This window comes from Chrysochloris asiatica, unplaced genomic scaffold (assembly GCF_000296735.1).
Source record: "Chrysochloris asiatica unplaced genomic scaffold, ChrAsi1.0 scaffold00317, whole genome shotgun sequence".
NCBI lineage: Eukaryota > Metazoa > Chordata > Mammalia > Afrosoricida > Chrysochloridae > Chrysochloris > Chrysochloris asiatica.
Window position 1 is genome coordinate 912,901 of NW_006408835.1, and position 19,454 is coordinate 932,354.

The 19,454-nt window shown below is 41.9% G+C and overlaps 1 protein-coding gene and 1 pseudogene across 1 annotated transcript in view; one reads left to right on the forward strand and one right to left on the reverse strand.

The window, feature by feature from the left end:
• Positions 1–337: 337 nt before the first annotated feature.
• Positions 338–19,454, forward strand: part of VWC2 (von Willebrand factor C domain containing 2) — a 282,049-nt gene continuing 262,932 nt past the window's right edge. Inside the window, exon 1 of the mRNA XM_006875278.1 lies at positions 338–1,137. Coding sequence (XP_006875340.1) covers positions 451–1,137 — 687 coding nt within the window. The 5' untranslated portion in view covers positions 338–450. The remainder of the gene's footprint in view (positions 1,138–19,454) is intronic.
• Positions 12,002–14,064, reverse strand: LOC102836427 (annotated as a pseudogene).

A 19,454-nucleotide genomic window follows, 5' to 3' on the forward strand; every position in this document is an offset into this window, starting at 1 on the left:
GCAATGACCCAGCTCCGGCTGGGTACCGCTGCCAGTCGGGCTGCTTCTATCATGGATTTCCAGCCTCCGTGGACCATCAAAAATACTAATGCCATAAGGAAATACTGTTGGCTGGTATTTTCCTTGGGCATGGCTTCTACAGATCCATGTATAGTTTTTGATTTTCTAAGAAAACTAAGTGGGCGCCCTAGGATGCGCATACCCCAAGCCCCAGATGCCCAGATTTTTAATTTAGAGCGAGGCCATAGTCCGGTAGTGCAGGGCAGGATGAGGGGCCGCCGCTGGCCTTGATGCTCCCGGGCCGCTCGGCTCAGTTGTGCTGCTGTTTTCTCTGCAGGGACGGCGGCTCCCGGCTGGCGGCGGCGCGTTCCCGGGTTGTGAATGCGACTCGCCCCTCCGCGGCGCTATCCGCCCGCCGGGACGTGGTAGGGGCTGCCCAGTTCCAAGGCGATGGCAGTTGGCGCGCTCTCCAGTTCCCTCCTGGTCACCTGCTGCCTGATGGTGGCTCTGTGCAGTCCGAGCATCCCTGTGGAAAAGCTGGCCCAGGCGCCTGAGCAGCCGGGTCAAGAGAAGCGAGAGCACACGTCTCGGGACAGCCCGGGGCGAGTGAACGAGCTCGGGCGCCCAGCGAAGGAGGAGGGCAGCAGTAGCCGGGACTGGAAGAGCAAGGGCGGCCGCGGGCTCGCCGGCAGGGAGGCGTGGAGCAAGCAGAAGCAGGCCTGGGCCACCCAGGGCGGGCGCGCCAAGGCGGGGGACCTGCAGGTCCAGTCCCGCGGGGACACTCCGCAGGTGGAGCCCCCAGTCTCCGCAGCTGCCGTCGCTCAGGACGCGGCGGGCCCGGAACTCGCACCTACGCCTGAGCCACCCGAGGAATACGCGTACCCGGATTACCGCGGCAAGGGCTGCGTGGACGAAAGCGGCTTCGTGTACGCGATCGGGGAGAAGTTCGCTCCCGGGCCCTCGGCCTGCCCATGCTTGTGCACCGAGGAGGGGCCCTTGTGCGCGCAGCCCGAATGTCCACGGCTGCACCCTCGTTGCATCCACGTCGACACAAGCCAGTGCTGCCCGCAGTGTAAGGAGAGGAAGAACTACTGTGAGTTCCGGGGCAAGACCTACCAGACTCTGGAGGAGTTCGTGGTAAGAGGCAAGCACATCAGGGCGAATCACCCGTTCCAGGAAAGTGGGTGGGGGTGCGGATCTGAGGCATGTCTATGAAAACTAGCGCCTATAGCAAACACTGAAATTGTGCCTCTGCCTAACATCTAATACCCAATCTTTTAGATAGGACTGTTGACACCAAGTCCATTCAAACCAACCAGCTGCTCCTAGAAACCGGATACAGGGCCGCTATGATTCTAAACCGGTTCAAGAGCTCTTAACAACAAGGACACTGTAATATCAGCTCAAAAATACACGTTAACCTCTCTGATCTCTTATTTAACACACTATAGCACTATATGAAACTGTACCTTCTTTGTTTGGGTGATGAAAATTTATCTATTGTGTGCTCACATTCTTTTTTATCCGTTTCTTCTCTTTATACACTCAACTGAACAAGACCACACACTCTGTTTTAACTCATGGAAGCTTTCAAATACCAAAGCATTTGTTTAAATGTACTTACTGATCACTCAACAGCTAGAGAAGGAAACTGCTAGGGTCAGAAGGGCCACAGGACACAAAAAGAACCAGTCATATCTTAAGATACACTACTGGCGAGGATATGTCTACTCACCCCACTTTGAGGAACAGGTACATGTCTGGTTGTCAGAGAAAGAGAGTGTGGCCCGGTAACAAGATTTTTCAATACAGGGATAATCTTTTAAAGCAAGGTGGCTAATACATATTAATTCATTTTATATTTGCTATGTTGTTGTTGTTGCAAAGTACCACCGAGTCAGTTCCAACCCATAGCGACCCTGCATAAGGTTTCTAGGAGTGGCTGGTGAGTTTGAACCACCAACCTCGAGGTTCAAACCCACTTTGCAGTTCAGTGCATTAACCCATAGCGTCACCCCAGGACTCCAAAAGTGTTACTAGAATGAAGTCCATAAACACTTATCAGTTGTATTTTTAGCATTAATGTACTACTTCCAATTTTAAAGTGTTATCAGAGAAATGATCAACTTGTTTTTAAACACAAGGTAGTGCAGTTTGGGATGTATTTTTTAGCTAGTAAACTAATTGAGATTGTTCACTGCTATGAGTAGTTATGACTCTAAGGCAGTTAACAATAGCAACATTCATATAAATGGAGTCCTGGTGTGGTATGGTAGGATAAGCACTGGACTGCTAACTGAAAAGTTGGCAGTTCAAACCCACCAGCCACTCCTTGTAAACCTAACATTTCAGGGTCTGTTTGAGTCAGAACTGACTCAATGACACTTAACAACAACATTCATGAAAAGAATGCATTTCCCTAGATTATGTGTTAAGGACATTATGTAAAATGTCCTAAAAATTGAAAGAAAAAAAAATGAAAACCTGTACTAATTGGATGTCAAAAATAATATGGTTGGCATGGAAGTCTCATTTATGCTTAAATGCTTTCATATTTTAGACAAGTAGTTACTACAATATTAATAGCTTTGCCACTTTCTGAATACCTACTGTATAGTAGGTACCAGGTTGGGTTAGACCTCTTGTTGTTTTGAGGAGATTATTACCATTTTATGGGGAAGAGTAAACTAAGACATTGCTGTTGTTGTTAAGTGTCATCGAGTCATTTCTGACCCATAACGACCCTGTATAGGGTTTCCAAGGAGCATCTGGTGAACTTGAACTGCTGACCTTGCGGTTCAAACCGACTTTGCAACCCAGCGCATTAACCCACAGCAACACACCAGGACTCCAAACTAAGACATAGACTGCCTAAGTATCGAATTCAAGACAGCATAGCTATTAAGTAACAAATTCATGTGTCATACTAATACTAAGTTTTACTCAAGAACCCATGTTTTTATCCCCCACACACTACTTGAGACAAAGCCCTAGTCCCACTGAAGCCTTGATTTTGGTAGAAATGTCTAAGACTACAGCTCTGGATCTTCCCAAGACACTGAGGCCTCAGGGGATAAATACGGAACCCACTGGCTCCTCACTAGTAGGCTGAAGAAGTATAGCTGTGAAGTCATTCAAACTCACAATCAGCTAGGTAGGCTCAGCCTGTGGCCTGTCTTTACTGAAGATACATTGTGCTGAACTATCCTTCTCCTCCTGCAGAAAGAATCCTGGTAACAGTCACCAAACATGGGAGGCCTCATCCACAGGGTACTACTGGGATTCTAAAGTGATCCTGGAACCCCACTGGTTCTATGGCCATTTCATTTATGAATTGTAGGCAGGTATTTTGGGCTGCTAACCTCAAGTTCGGTAGTTCAAAACTACCAGCTGCTCCATGGGAGAAAGCTGAGGCTTTCTGTTCCCGTAAAGATTTACAGCCTTAGAAACCCTGTGCAGGGTCACTATGAGTCAGAACCGACTTCACGGTACTTAACAACAACAACATTACTAAACGTCATAGAGCTATAAAGTCAGAAAGGACAGAACTATAGATGGTGCACTGAATGGGGAAAGAATGGTGAGACTGAGTCAAGGACTGAGTATTTCCATTCTAACTTTAGGAGTCCCGGTGGTAATTAAAGCACTCAGCTGTGAACCAAAAGGCCTGTGGTCCGGATTCATCAGCCATTCTGCAGGAGAAAGATGTGGCAGTCTGCTTCTGTAAAGATTTACCACCTTGGAAATGCTACAGGGCAGTGTACTCTGTCCTGTATTGTCCCTATGAGTAGGAATTGAAGACAATGGTGTTTTTTTGCTTTTTGGTTTTTTTTTGAGGTGGGTGGCAGGTTATTCTGGTTTTGCCTCTATCTAGCTACATGAGAAAAAACAACAACAACAACAATTTCCCCTGTGCATTCCTTTTTTTTCTTGCGTATAAGATAAGGGAGTTGTTAAGTGTTGTAGAGTCGGTTCTGATTCATAGCGACCGTGTATAAGGTTTCCAAAGAGTGACTGGTGGGTTTGAACTGCTGATCTTGGGGTTTGCAGTCCAGTGCTTATCCTACAACGCTACACCAGGAGTCTAAAATAAGGGAATTGTTGTTGTTGTTATGTGCCGTGGAGTCAGTTCCGACTCATAGCGACCCTGTATAGGGTTTCCAAGGCTGTAAATCTTTACAGGAGCAGAAAGCCTCATCTTTCTCCCACGGAATGTCTGGTAGTTTCAAACTGCTAACCTTGCGGTTCACAGCCTGATTCGTAACCACTACGCTACCAGAGCTCCTTAAGATAAGGGAATAGGACCACCTATTCCTAAGGCTCATCTAGACTCTAATAAATATCTTGATTCCCAGAATAGAGCTATAAGAATAGATAAGCAGTTGCCTTCAAGTTGACACTAACTTGTGGTACCCTCTTGTAAAACTGAGTTCTATACAGCATTCAATGGCTGATGTTTGGGAAGTAGCTCACCTGGTCTTCAAGTTTTGGATAAACTGGAACCACTAGATGAACTTGAACCTCTAACCTTTCTGTTAACAGTTGAGCGCATTAACTGTTTGCACCACCAAGAACTCCATGGGGCTAGACTGGTTGTTTAATTATTTACAGTTCTTCACTTCAGCCTTAGGAGAAACAGAGCAAACTTTGATAAAAACTTCATAGGTATCAGGTTCTGACAATACAAGACAGGAACCCTGCCCTCAAAGGGCTTCACGTCTACTGGGAAGACATTTCTAGATAATTTGAACACCATACAGAAAATTTTTAGGCAGAGGTGTCATGAGTGCTAGAGGAGTTTAGCGGAGAAGCTGTCCATTGTGGCCTGCCACAGCTTTGTTAAACATTGCTAGTATTGTTGTTGTTAGGAGCACCTATGTATAACAGAAAGGAGCTCTGGTAGTGTAGTGGGTACGAATCGGGCTACGAACCTTAAGGTCAGCGGTTCGAAACTACCAGCTGCTCCGCGGGAGAAAGATGAGGCTTTCTACTCCCGTAAGGATTTACACCCTCGGAAACCCTGTACAGGGTCGCTATGGGTTGGAACCGACTCAAAGGCACTTAACAACAACAACAACAACATGTATAACAGAATGAAACACTGCCCGGTCCTGCGCCATCCTCACAATCTTTGCTGTGCTCGAGCCCATTTCTGTTACGACTGTGCCAATCCATCACATTGGGGTGGGGGGGTGTCTTCTTGTCCTTCACTGACTATCCACTTTACCAAGCATGATGTCCTTCTCCAGGTGATGTCTTGCCATCCCGGCTTCTAAGGAATATAGTTCTTCCAACATAGATTGGTTTGTTATCCTAGCAAGCCATGTGGTGTTTTTTTTTTAAAGTTTTTATTGTGAATTGAGTGTTAGTTTAATGGGAAAACATCAGTTTTACACTTTTCCTATTGTATTTCATTTCATTGCAATGATTACAATCCCCTCCATGCATTCTCATTCAACAGCATTTGCTTCTATTTCCTGTTTTGTTGTTGTTGTTTGGAGGTACACAAAAACACTCAGGAATATATAATTATTTAAACAACTAAAAGGCATGTTCTGTGAGCCTGCCTCCTGGCCTCCAGCACACAGCCTTTCTCTTTCCATGAGTCTAGAGTTCTCAGCTGTTCTATGTCTCCAATCCATGGTACTTTCAATATTCTTCTCTAGCACCATAACTCAAATGCTGCAATTCTTCTAGGGTCTTCCTTAGTCATCATCTAACTTTCATATGCATATGAGCCTATTGAAAATACCATGACTTGGGTCATGTGTATCTTACTCTGCAATTGGATTATATTTGCTCTTGTTGTGTTGTTGTTGTTATGTGCCATGGAGTCGGTTCCTAGTCATAGCGACCCTGCACAGGGTTTCCGAGGCTGTAAATCTTTACGGCAGCAGAAAGCCTCCTCTTTTTCCCGTGGAACAGTTGGTAGTTTCGAACTGCTGACCTTGTGGTTCTCAGCCCGATTCGTAACCACTACGCTACCAGAGCTCCTTGAACACTTTAAAGTTAGGCATAGACCCAATAAAACAGTTCTCTTGAGTATTTTTGAGATGTATGAAAATCTGTTATGAGGTTAAAAGGAGCCTATGGGTGACACAAATGTTTAAGCACATGCATAATTGCCTACTAGCCAGAAGGTTGTCAGTTCAAACCCATTCCGAGATATCTCTGAAGATAGCCTGAAAACCTTATAGAGCAGTTATAGTCTAACACACATGAGCTACAATTAACTCAACAGAAGCTAACAGTAAGGGTAAAGAGAAACTGTTGGCTTTTCATTAACAGCATTTGTAGTTTGCATTGTTTATAGTTTTCAGGAGTCATTCTAGAATTATCCATGAAATAGACTGAAGAATAATCAGCACTTTTATCTAAAAAGCCCAAATAAGTCACAGGGTGATCATTAATCAACCCAAAATCACACAGTATTTATGGATCAGGGAGAGAAGAAATGAGACTTGTGCTTTAGTAATTCATTGCTAAAAGCCATAAAGCTGTCTTGGGTATAGAGGAGAGGAATCTCTTATTTGATTCCTGTCTTCAGAAGCTTATAGTCAGTAGTTAGCATGTGCTTTCACACTCTGTGGATGCGAGCTGATGGCAATAAAAGGCACATTGGAAATATTACAATCTTAGGAAAAATCAAAATGCCAGTAAAGCTATTTTTTTGGAATATTTAAGTACAGCCATCATCAGATGACATTTCTTAGCTTCCATCTGGTCATTACTGGATGTCATGATGAACACATGTGCATTAATGTTGCAGAATTGCTACACATTTTAAGATACTTCACTGCTCATATAATATGTTCAACTACATGGAAGTATTTTTTATGTTTTATCATGCTTGCTCATTTCTGCTAATATCAGGCAAATTTCTAGGCATTCCTCTACTATATATAGTGTGTGACCTTGTGCAAGTTCTTCCGTGTCTCCATTTTTGTTTCTTAATGTATAAAATGGGATCCAATCTTTTATTTGGTGTCTATATTGTAATAATATATGGGGAAGGAAGTGGGGTCAGCAATGAGTCCTAAGAGTTTGTGTGTTGTAGTCCTAGAGATTTGTTGTAATATGCAGAGTCCTTTTTGGGATGTGTGAAAATCTGTTAATAAGGTTGAAAGGGCACAGAGGTTGTTAAGATGCATGCTTGGGGTCTTTTGAGTTTCTGAGAGAGAGAAATTGTAGTCTGTAGTTTGTATAGCTCAAAGCCATAGAACTCAGAAAAGGAAAATGCTTTCTGACTGGAGTCCTGTGATCTTCTCTGTGAAAAGCACAATTAAAATGGAGATTGTCATACAATAGGGTCATGCCTGAACATTGTTTACAAGTAGTGCGGAGGTAGAAGTTGACAGACAGTGATTCAAAGGTGACAGATAGTGGTTCAGAGCAGCCTGTTTCCTATGAGGCTCTTCTTTGTAAGGCATAGGTCCCTTAAACAGTTTTTGTTTTTTTGTTTTTTCTTTTTTACTTTAATGCTATTATTGTAAATTAAGTGATAGTTTACATGGGAGAACATTGGTTTTTGCACTCATCCTATCGTATTTTGTTTCATTGCAATGATTACAATCCCATCCATGCATCACCATTCAACAGTATTTCCTTTTATTACCTCTGTTTTGTTTTATGTAGACAAAAACACTCAGGAATATATAATCATTTAAACAACCCAAGAGTATATTCTACAAGCCTGCCTCCTGTCCGCCAGCACACCATCTTTCTCTTTCCATGAGTCTAGAGTCCTCAGCTGCTCTTTCTCTCCATGCCATCATCTCTGCCTCCATCTCTGGCATTGTTGCTTCTCTGGATAGAGTCCCACATTCTGCTCATGATCTTCTCCCTTTATGGTCCTAGAGTCCTCTGTTCCTATAATGTTGAATTAACTACTCTCCCCTTTATTTTACAAAACTTCTACCATTTTACCGAGGTCTTGTGCACCATATTTGCCTAATGCAATACATCACTTGATTTTTTAAAGAAAATCTTTTATTGTGAATTGTGCAATAGTTTACATGGAAGAACACTGGTTTTGCACTCATCCTATCGTATTTCATTTCATTGCAATAATTACAGTCCTCTCCATGCATCATCATTCAACAGTGTTTGCTTCTATTCCCTCTGTTCTGTTTTTTGTTTGTTTGTTTGTTTGGATGTACATAAAAACACTCAGGAATATATAATCATTTAAACAACCAAAGGGCACATTCTGCAAACCTTCCTCCTGGCCACCAGCACACAGCCTTCCTCTTTCCATGAGTCTAGAGTCCTCAGCTGCTCTATCTCTTCATGTCCTCATCTCTGCCCCTTAAACAATTTTGCAAAGCCCCTGGTACTTTATTCCTATTGATGGTGGTGGTTATGTGCCACAGAGTCCATTCTAACTCCTACTGACCCTTTATAGGGTTTCCGAGGCTGTCAATCTTTTCAGGAGCAGAAAGCCTCATCTTTCTCCTGAAAAATGACTGGAAGATTCAAACTACTGACCATGCAGTTAGCAGTCTAGCTTATTACCCTCTATGCTACCAGTGCTCCTTTTATTCCTATTTGAAACTGCCAGTGTTCTCTACATCCAGAGAGAAAAATGACACAGAGTGGGCTGGGACTAATTGTAGGTGACTGCAGAGAGAAGCAGATAGGACTGAAGAAACTGCCACATCCTGTCACGTGTAAGGCGTTTGATGCCAGTGGAGCAGGCTGTGGCCAGAGGCAGCTTTGCCCTATCTTCCTGTGGTTCTCTTTTCCTGGGCTTCTGTCTCTCGACAACCTTTTTGCCCAATTTTCCACTCATTCTAAATCTTTTTCCTCCTTTTGTTTCTCCTATATTTCATCAAAACTCCTCTCCATATAGCCTGCTTGGTTCCAGCCAGGTGATGCTAGAAGAGCTCACTGATTTGATGTAGTACTATTCAGGTGTTGATAATAATTAGATTAGTAGCCTCATTTTCCCAGCGTTCTCTGCAATTTAGATTGTACATCCAATTAAAAATGTAGTTAATGGTGTAATTTTCTCCACTGTCTCTCAAATTACACCAGTTGCTCTTCAATTTATACTAGCAGACATCCACCTTTGAATAAGGAAGTCTGGCTTGTCCATTAATTTTTTTTTTTTTTTTTAAATAAATGAATGGTACTTTCACTTTCTACTTTATAGGCTTTGAATGACCATAATTGACCTTGCAAATGGGCCTAAGTAGATATAAGGGATGTAGTAGGAGAAAGGGTTTATGGGTAACTAGGATTGGAGAGAAAGAGTTTACAAAGTAAGTGCAGAGTGATTGGTAATAAACGAAATGAAAAATAAACACAATGAAGTGCCCCCTCCAGACCCTTCTAATTTTTTATCTACTCCATGCTGAACATGACTTGAGTGAATGTATGATTGTTAATAGTCCTCTATCATTGATAAATAAAAGATGAATACAAAGGTTTCTGTTGAACAGTTTAGCGTTTCTGAGTTTCATTTGCTCCTGATGGTTACCATATAGCTCAACAGCATATCAAATTAAAAATTCATAAATTGAAAAACCATCATTACATCATAGATTTCTCCTCTTTGGGTACAACAGTTGGACTGACTCCCCACCCCCCATTTGTTGTCACTTTGTTTTTGTTTGCTCATTTTTTCCTTCTCCTTTTTGTCCTCTTTCCATTCTCTTGAATTTTAGCCTTTCTAGCTCCACTTTTGGTTTTTCTTCTTTCCTTCTGTTTCTCATTCTCCCTCTGCCTTTTTCTTTTTGACCTATTGTTACTACTCGTGTCTTTCTTTCTCTTTTCATCTTTCCTCTCTGATTTTTAAGTTTTTTTTCAAAATTTCTTTTATTTTTCTCTTCTGTAGCTTCATCATCCTGTCCCTCTATTCTTTTTTAAGTTATTATGTTCTTTTTTTCTGACCACTGCCTATTTTTGTTTCTTTTTTTCTCTTTTCATTGTTAGCCTCCTGTTTGTTTATTCTGTTTAGTTTTCTTGTGTATGTGTGTGGGAGGGGGTTTCCTTTGCCCATCTAACAGTAGACAGCAACTGTTCCCATTATAGCTCAGACACAGTCATACCCTCTGCAGCTCTACCTATTTGGCAAAAGCCAATAGTAGCTCCTATACCACCCGGTCAATAATAGATGATAGCCAACACCAGCAAGCCACCTCCCCAAATGAAGGTGCACTAATGGGGAATGGAGAATGGTGCCTATGCATCTGTTCTGTAACTACCCCACAGGAGACTGTTGGTGAAAGCCTAAGAACAATCCAATATACAGTCACCAATTAATTACAAATATGACAAAACCATAATGTCCTGCAGACAGATAATTTAAGCTTGCATGAAGAAGTAAGAAAGAATGGCTCAAATGACAAAGATGTAGGAACAGAAAAGGTTTCTGAGGAAGAAAAGGTAATGGTACTAACCGAAAAAAAATTTTGAAAAAATGATATTTAGATACTTTCAAAAGATTGACAGAAAGATCGAGGAAAGCAAGAACATAGAAAAAACTTCAGGAAGACACTGCAAGAACAGACAAAAATAATTGCAAATTTTGAAACAATACAAAACCTGCAGTTAGAAATCCAGGAGAGTAAACTAACATTTCAGAAATGCACATGACATCAAAAAGACAAAGGAGTGGATTCAAAACAATGGAAGCTGAATTCGTGAGCATGAAGATAAATCTCTCAATACTAGTATGACAGAAGAACAATCAGAAAAGAGAATGAAAAATCCAAAGGAAGCCTAAGAGTTAGGTGTGGTACTCTGAAGAAGAATACTTTTGGGTGATTGGAATTCCAGAACAGGAAGAGACAATAAAACGCACAGAGAAACATTGTTGAAGAGATGTTGGAAAAAACATTCCCCAACATCTTGAAATATGAGAAGATAAGCTTACAAGAAGCTGAACAAATCCTGGATAGGATTGTTATGTTATTGTTTAAGTACTGCTGAGTTGGTTCCAATCCATAGTGACCCTGGAGGTTTCCAAGGAGCAGCTGGTGAGCTTGAATTGCTGACCTTACAGTTCAAACCAAAGTCTCAGTAACCCTGTACAGGGTGGCTATGAGTTGGAACTCACTGCACGGCACTTAACAACAACAATGGCTTTCTAGATTCTCTTACAAAGCATGGAAATAATTGATTGAACAGGAGGTAATGAAAAGGAGAAATTATTTGGGGCCAAATTCTGTCTATGGCTTTACTATCTAGCATGTGATAAATTCTATGTGAAATCTCATTATCTAAATTTTTGTTAATGAAAAACAATCCTGCGTAAAATTTGGAATCAAAAGCTCTGTCTTTTAAAACAAAATTTGTGAAAGATTGTTTTTATTAAGGTTTATATTCAAATTGTTGTTGTTGTTGTGAAGTGCCGTCAAGTTGGTCTGAACCCATAGTGACCCTGTATAGGGTTTCTGAGGAGCAGCTAGTGAGCTTCAACCACCGACTTTGTGATTCAAACCGACTTTGCAGTCCCACTCATTAACACACAGTGCTACACCAGAATTACGTACTAAGATTACAGTTAAATATTTCAGTTATTACTTCTTTTGACAGATAGCAACCACCTTCTAGGCGCTATTTCAAGATACAGCAAGGATTTAACAACTAATGGGGGAAGAACAGCCCTACGGGTCAGTTAACACATATGTGAAGTATTTCAAGGGATTGTTAAGGGAAATGAGAACTGGTTACAACTGATTCTCCTTTATAAAGAGATTATCCTGGACAAGGAGCTACCAAGCAAAGAGCTAGGAGAGAGCTAGTGGGATCTTTCGTACAAATCCATCCTTTTTATTTAGCGTAAGAACTGGGGTCACATATCAGAAGACAAATGATTCTTTAAAAGGAGTAGCTACATGTCCAGTTTTCTATGTGTGGTATTTAATACTAATGTATATTGTGTATTTTTTAAAAATCAGGAAAAGAGCACTTTTCGATGTAAAATCCACAATCCTAGCGACTGCCGGAGATGCTTAGCAATTGGCATTTCCTCTCTGTATTCTTCTAGTGTTCTTTATGAGTTTTTCTGGGAAATTTTCATTATGACTGTTCTGACTTCTGTATATTCATGACAGCCATATTCTCCCAGTTCTCATCCATTTCCAGACATCTTGAATCCTTCAAAGGGGCTCTGGGCAGACACCACACTGTAACAATTTACCCACACCATCCCAGGCTGTGGTGCAGAGGAGACAGTCACAACTTTATCAAGGTCTCTGTAAAAATTCCTGCTGATAAGCCATAGACAGTGCTCTTTACTCTTTTAATCACATCATCTAAAGATTTAAACTTCATACTTTGCTGGACTGGCCCAAATAGCACCTCTTTGGCAATGCACAGCTTTTCAGTAGCATTAGAGTAAACTGTGGGCTGGATTGTTGTTGTTAAATGCCGTCAAGTCGATTCCCACCATAGCAACCCTGTATAGGGTTTCCAAGGAACAGCTGGTGAGCTTGAACCACTGACCTTGCAGTCAAACAACTTTGCAGTCTGACGCAGTAGCCCACAGCACCACACCAGGACTCCTAAAGTAGCCTTTATTCCCCCATAGACTGCCTCCATATTCCAGTTTAGCATCTTCTTTCTTCCCATTCTCAATGAGGTCCAGGATTTTATCATATTGTTCCTTGTTGATCTTAGGGTATTGATTGACTCTTGGGGTCAGAGGATTTCCACAAGCATACTTCTTAGCCCGCTCAATACTCCTTCGCACAAACTCATCATAAATTGATTCTTCCACAAAATCCTGCATGCAGCTGCGCAACATTGGCCTTGGTGGTAGAACAATCCCTGATGTGCAAATTCAATGGCATTGTCCAAGTCAGCATCAGCAAACACAATGCAGGGACTCTTTCCAACCAGCTCCAGGGTAACCCTTTTCGAGTTGCTCTTCCTGGCAGCTTCTTTGGTCATTTTGCTAGCCTCTGTTAATCCTGTGAATGCCACTTTGTTAATGGCCACGTGGGAAACAATGGCTGCTTCTGTGGTGGGCCCATAACCAGGCACCATATTCACAACTCCTGGAGGAAACCCTGCCTCTTTGATTAAAGATGCCACATGAAGAGCCACGAGAAGAGTGCTTTGCTGGTTTGACAATCAAGGCGTTTCCACAGCTGAGAGCAGGCCCTGTCTTCCAAATGAGCATAACCACTGGGAATTTCCAAGGAATGATTTGGCCATGTACACCAACAGGCATATGTTTTGTAAAAGTAAAAAAGTTTCCTTAATTGGAATTGTCTGACCCTGGGTCTTGTCAGCCCAGTTTGCACAATCGTGTAATGCTTTTATGCAGCTTCCTAAATGCATCAGATTGTTGTTGTTGTTGTTGTTAAGTACAGCGGAGTCGGTTCTGACTCATAGTGACCCTGCACAGGGTTTCTGAGGCTGTAAATCTTTAGGGGAACAGAAAGCCTCATCTTTCTCCTGTGGAATGGCTGGTAGTTTCAAACTGCCAACCTTGAGGTTAGCAGCCCGATTCGTAATCACTACGCTACCAGAGCTCCTTAAATGCATCAGATTGTTGTTGTTATTGTTAAGTACCGTGGAGTCGGTTCTGACTCATAGTGACCCTGCACAGGGTTTCCGAGGCTGTAAATCTTTATGGGAGCAGAACGCCTCATCTTTCTCCCGCAGAACCGCTGGTAGTTTCAAACTGCCAACCTTGAGGTTAGCAGCCCGATTCATAACCACTACGCTACCAGAGCTCCTTAAATGCATCAGCTACAGCCTGGCAAATACTTTTCCACCATTCACTGACTCTAGTGTTGCCATAAGCAAATGATCTCTTTCAATTAAATCAGCCAACTAGTATATGAGTCCTCCCCTTTCTGAAGCATCCATAGTACGCGACGGAGAGCCAATCTGAAAAGCTTGTCTTGTCACCTTCACTGCTTTGTCAACGTCTTCCTTATCTCCTGCTTCTGACTCACAGAGTTTCTCCTCGTTTGCTGGATTGAAGATGGGAAATTTCTTGACACTCACTGAATTATGCCATTCCTTGTTTATGAAGATCTTAATGTATTGAATCTTCAAATTGGTGAGTGGGACAGGTAACTCTGGCATGCCTGAGGATGACATTTCTGCTAAGGCTCCCAGAATACAGTTGACAGGCTCAGCTTCTGGTGCTGTGTTAATAGTATCTATAGCAATTGTGAACAGTGTCAGAGAAGGAAAGACACGATTATTCATATGTTTCAGTCTAATGGTATTTGTATTATTTTGGTTGATACTACTTAACCAGAAATAATACTATTATTATCTGACTTTGCAAAGTAGAATGAATCAGCCTGTGAACATTGATACTCTTTTATATCAGCCAGTCTAACACAGTGCTATTGCAGACTCAGGTTTTTTTTTCTGTTTTTTTGATCCCAGTAGGAACCTGCAGATTCGGAACTACTCAGTTTTTGCCTTTCTTTCTAAAACCGTCTAAATAAAATTAATAATAAAAGGTTGTGAGTTCATATAGTTTCTCTGAACCATCTACATATGTTTCTTGTGGGTGAAATCAACTTTAATAACTACTTTATTACATGCCTTACTTGGCTCACAATGGTCTCAGTTGTGTATTGATAGTTTATGTTAGCATTAAAGAATCATTGTTGTTAAGTGCTGTGGAGTCAGTTCTGACTCAGAGTGAACCTGTATAGGATTTCTGAGGAGCGTCTGGTGGGTTTGAATCACCAACCTTGCGGTTAGCAGTTCAGTGCTTATTTATCCTATAGTACCACATGAGGACTCTACGAGAGAATTAATGCCATACAATTTTGGTCTGGTAATGGGGAGAAGAGGAGCTCTGGTAGTGTAGTGGTTACGAATCGGGCTGCTAATCTCATGGTCAGCAGTTCGAAACTACCAGCTGTTCCGTGGGAGAAAGATGAAGCTTTCTGCTCCCATAAAGATTTACAGCCTCGGAAACCCTGTAAAGGGTCGCTATGAGTCAGAACCGACTCCATGGCACATAACAACAACAACAACAATGGGGAGAAGGAAACTAACATTTTATCCAATACTTGTAAATTTAATAACTTTTTTTTCTTAGTTTACAGAATAGACTGATATGTTGGTATTTTCTTAAATTTAAAGAAGGGAAAACTAATGTTCAAAAAAGTTAAGTAACTAGAGCAAGCTCATTGAGTTATTAAGTGGCAATACCAAGATTTGAGTTTTTGTCTGCCACACTTTGAAAACTGTGTGCACGATTCTACCCCAGCCTTTTCATGGTCATAAGAAAATGGAGTGTTTGTTTCTTGTGTCACAGAGAAAACTGTGTGCACTTCAGATTCTACCCCAGCCTTTTCATGGTAGCTGTTTCTTCCCATAAAATATTCATTCTCAGATGATGCCTCTAAATCGGCTAAGTTCCAACAGAAAAATCCTTCTTGCATAATACTAGTTTTAAAAACAAAAAAAAGTTTTGATAGTATGTGTAAGGCCTTGTCTTAGATACTGTAAATGTAATTAGCACTTCATCAAATTCCTCAGGTAATCTAGTTATGACTGTATCATGTGCATTGCTATATGGCAAGGGGCTCTGACAGTATGAGGTGGAAGCCTAATCTAGATGCTATTGCTGTTGATGATTTGTTTTTAATTGATCCAGGAGTTCTAAGGAAATGATCAGGGCTAGTCTCAAATATAAGCATTGGTTGAGTCAAGGATGTGGCTATTCATCCAAGTCTACTTACTCCTTCATGATATGTTTCTGGAAATACTTGTGACTTCTCTGTTCTAAGTCCAAGATTCTGCCAGCTGGATCCCACTCCTCTTTCTCTTTGTCAGGCACTGGGGTATAACCAGGATGCCTTCTGAATCTGCAAAGAAGAATAATATACCAATGGCCATGTGAGTTTTGGGGAAGGACTTTCGCTGTGGAAATATCAGAATTGAAAAGTAAAAGCCATGTGTATCTTCAGGCAATGAGTTGCTGGGCCTGGAATCTGAAGACCATAGTCTCAGTTGACCACGGTCAGTTGGCTTAACATAGTCTGCAAAGACAATGCTCTACATCCTACTTTGGTGAGTATTGTCTTGGATCTTAAAAGCACATGAGCAGCCATAAAAGGTACAACTATTGGTCTCTCTATGTGCAGAAGAAAAAAGAGTGACAAAAAATTGAAGGTGCTTGTAATCAATTAATGCAGTAGACTAATGGAATATGTTAAAACCAGTGAAACGAAAAGAACTAGATGATGTGTGGCTACCACTACCAACTGCTCTGAAAGGGATCACATTAGAAGGTCCTTGGTAGAGTGGGAGACAATGTAGAACACACAAAAAAAGACTGGGCTTACTGGTCAGAAAGAGAGGAACCTGAGACTGTGGGCCTCGTTCACCCTTCACTTCTGGAAAGGAACTCACCATCACAGCCCAATTTTCAGCCAAGCAGTAGATAAATATGTAGGGGGGGTAACAATACTAGTAATTTATGTTTACCATGGAATGGTCCGTCTTTCAAAATCAAAAGGACAACTTTACCTAAGGACAAAGTTGAGAAGGGATAAGAAAGTGAGTGGAATGAAAATAGGAACCACAGGGAGGAAGTGGGCTAACTGTTGTTACATGGCGGGATGGCATTCACTGAGATGAATCAAAGTGTCTGATTTGTTGAATGTAAAACTGATGATCTCATCTATAAATCTTCAAAAAAATCACAATAAAATGTTTAAAGAATAAAAAAGTCCTGTGTAACTCTGCATTCCCACTTATGGGATACAGTGAGTCCATGTAAACATGAAGAAATCATGCCTTTCTACGGAATATGGAACACTTCCACGCTGAAACCACCCATGAAGATCCGGGATATAAAACACACATTTTTAAAAGTAGAGTAAAAGTAACAAAAATGGTGGCGAATTTCTAGAAACCAGAAACTGAGTTGAAAGTCACAATCCTGAGAGAGCATTGAACCTAGAATGGTGACTGTCCTGGAAAATCTACTGGTCCTATGGCCTGGGCATTTGGTCTTCTTTGTCAAGCTGGGACAAGTGACCTAGTTCAGGTCCCTAGGCATAGGGAATCAGAAGAGACTCAGAAAATCTAGCTTTCTTGAAGAGCCTGTCTTGCACAGGGACAGTACAGGGAGACAGCTCTGTGTAGAGGGGATAAGTGATGTGTTCCAAAGAAGCTGCAGTCTCTCCCCTGCATGCCCTCTTATTTATTTATGTATGTATGTATGTATGCATGTATGTATGTATGTATGTATGTATGTATGTATTTTATTGTGAATTATGTGATAGTTTACCTGGGAGAACATTAGCTTTACATTCATCCTATCCTATACTGTTACATTGCCTTGGTTACAGTTCCCTCCATGCATCATCAACCAACCAAATTGTGCCCCCGCAAGCCTGCCCCTTGGTCATCAGCACACAGTGCCTCTCCGTCTCTGGGCCTAGAGTCCCCAGCCGCTCCATCTCTCGGTGTCAATGTCTCTGCCTCCATCTCTGGTGTCACTGTCTCTCTGGGTAGTGGTCACACTCCAGTCTTCTCTTGATGGTTCCAAGGCCCTCTACTCCTGAAATGCAAAGTCAACTACTCCCTTCCTTTTGCTACAAAATGTCTACCTTTGCATGTGCAACCCTCACAGTCAGCCCTGATAGTAATTATTCACTATGGTACCACATGAGTGCTATCCACATCTCCTTTTATCAGTCCCACCCAGACAGATTGGATACTACCAGTGGAGATTCTACCTTCCTCCATACCGTCTGGATCTAGGTTGCCACTTAAAAGCTTGTAAGACAGTCAATTCTTGCCTTTGTAGCCCTCCCCCCCTCCCATTTTGGGTAGCCAATGTCCAAGTTGGCCATCCCTATCTACTCTGTGTGTGGAGGGAGACGGAATGACTCTTGCTGTAAGGATTTGTTCCCTCTTTTAAACTACTTCATCCATAGGTGTAGGTCAAGTTCATCAAATTGTATCAGATTACTCTTTTTGTACTTCTTCTTTTTTCTTCTAGTTGAGCTCTGATCATCTAGCCATTGAAGCCAAGTCAAGTGGGTATTATCTGTAAGTATGGGTGTTCTTGTGTATATGCCCTCTCTTCTTATCAGCTGGATGCTTCATTCTCCATTCTAGTCCTCTGTGGCTATGTCACTGACTCTGGGCCCAGGAATCCCCAGGTCTTGCCACACTGATGGCCAACCTGGCCTCCACCCAGGTTCACAGGAATGTATTGAATGTGTTTGGACTTAACTCACAGCTTCATTGCTATTTTCCTTCACTTCCCCTTATTGGTGACCAACGTGGTCACCATTCAGAGCCCGTGCCTGCTTGTGTATTCCCATGAGTCTCAGTCATGGAAGGGGGTTTGCCCTGAGGGGACCTGACCGCTTGACTTGATGTCTCCTGGGCAAGCAACTTGCTTGTTCTTGTAGTAGTTAGTTGGACTGCCATTATTGTTTTGTATTTTTCCTATTGGTCTTCCTTTCAAAAAGTATCTTCTGTTCTTCTAGCCTCTCCAGGCTGGTCTGCTTGCCCTTTCCAGTGGAAATTTCCCACATTAGAAGATTCTGGATAGAGTTCAGGATTCCACCTATGGTCTCATGTAATGCAGAGGCTCCGCAGGAAGCCTCCTTCACTGGGTGCGTTGTAACCCCATTTTAGGAATTCCAATCAGTTATAGGCAGAAGACCAACTTACAAGCTTTCTATGGTGATATTTCTGGCTATTCCTTTTCTCTCCCCATCAGGTTTCTATTTTATAATGGTATGCCAGGGAAACCAATATTCAAAATATAGCCAAGCATCTTAACATTGTTTCCCCCCTTTTGCCCATATATTCCAAAGATGTGCATACATCATTGTTTACCTCTGTCCCACTTAGCCCATGCAAAACTCCTAATTGTTTTCCCATCTGCTCCTCCCCTTCTTGTGTTTTGCCCCCTCTCTAGCACCCAAACTATCCTGTGTCTATTCCCCACCCTGTGCTCCACCATCCCCTCCTTTCCCTCACCTCCCCTCCACATCCCGAAAACCAACAGAGTATGGGTTATTTTTCTTAGTCTTTTATAGTAGTGGTCCTATTCAATATTTCTCCTTTTGTGACTGACTAATTTCAGTGAACATAATGTCCTCAAGGTTCATCCATGTTAAGCAGTGGCTTGCAGCTTCTTCTTTTTTTTTTTTTTAATTTTTCAAGGTAGCATAGTATTCCGTTGTGTGTATGTACCACAGTTTGTTTATCCATTCTTCAATTGATGGGCATTTACGCTGTCTCCATCTTTTTCTATTGTAAATAGTGCTGCTATGAACACTGGTGTGCCTATATCTACTCATGTTATGGCTCATATTTCTTGTGGGTAAATACCAAGTAGAGGAATTGCTGGATCATAAGGTATTTCTGTTTGCAACCTTCTGAGGAAGCATCATATTGCTTTCCAGAGTGGATGGATCACTTTACAATCCCACCACCAATGCAGGAGCGTCCCAGGCTCTCCACATCCTCACCAGCATTTATTGTCCTCT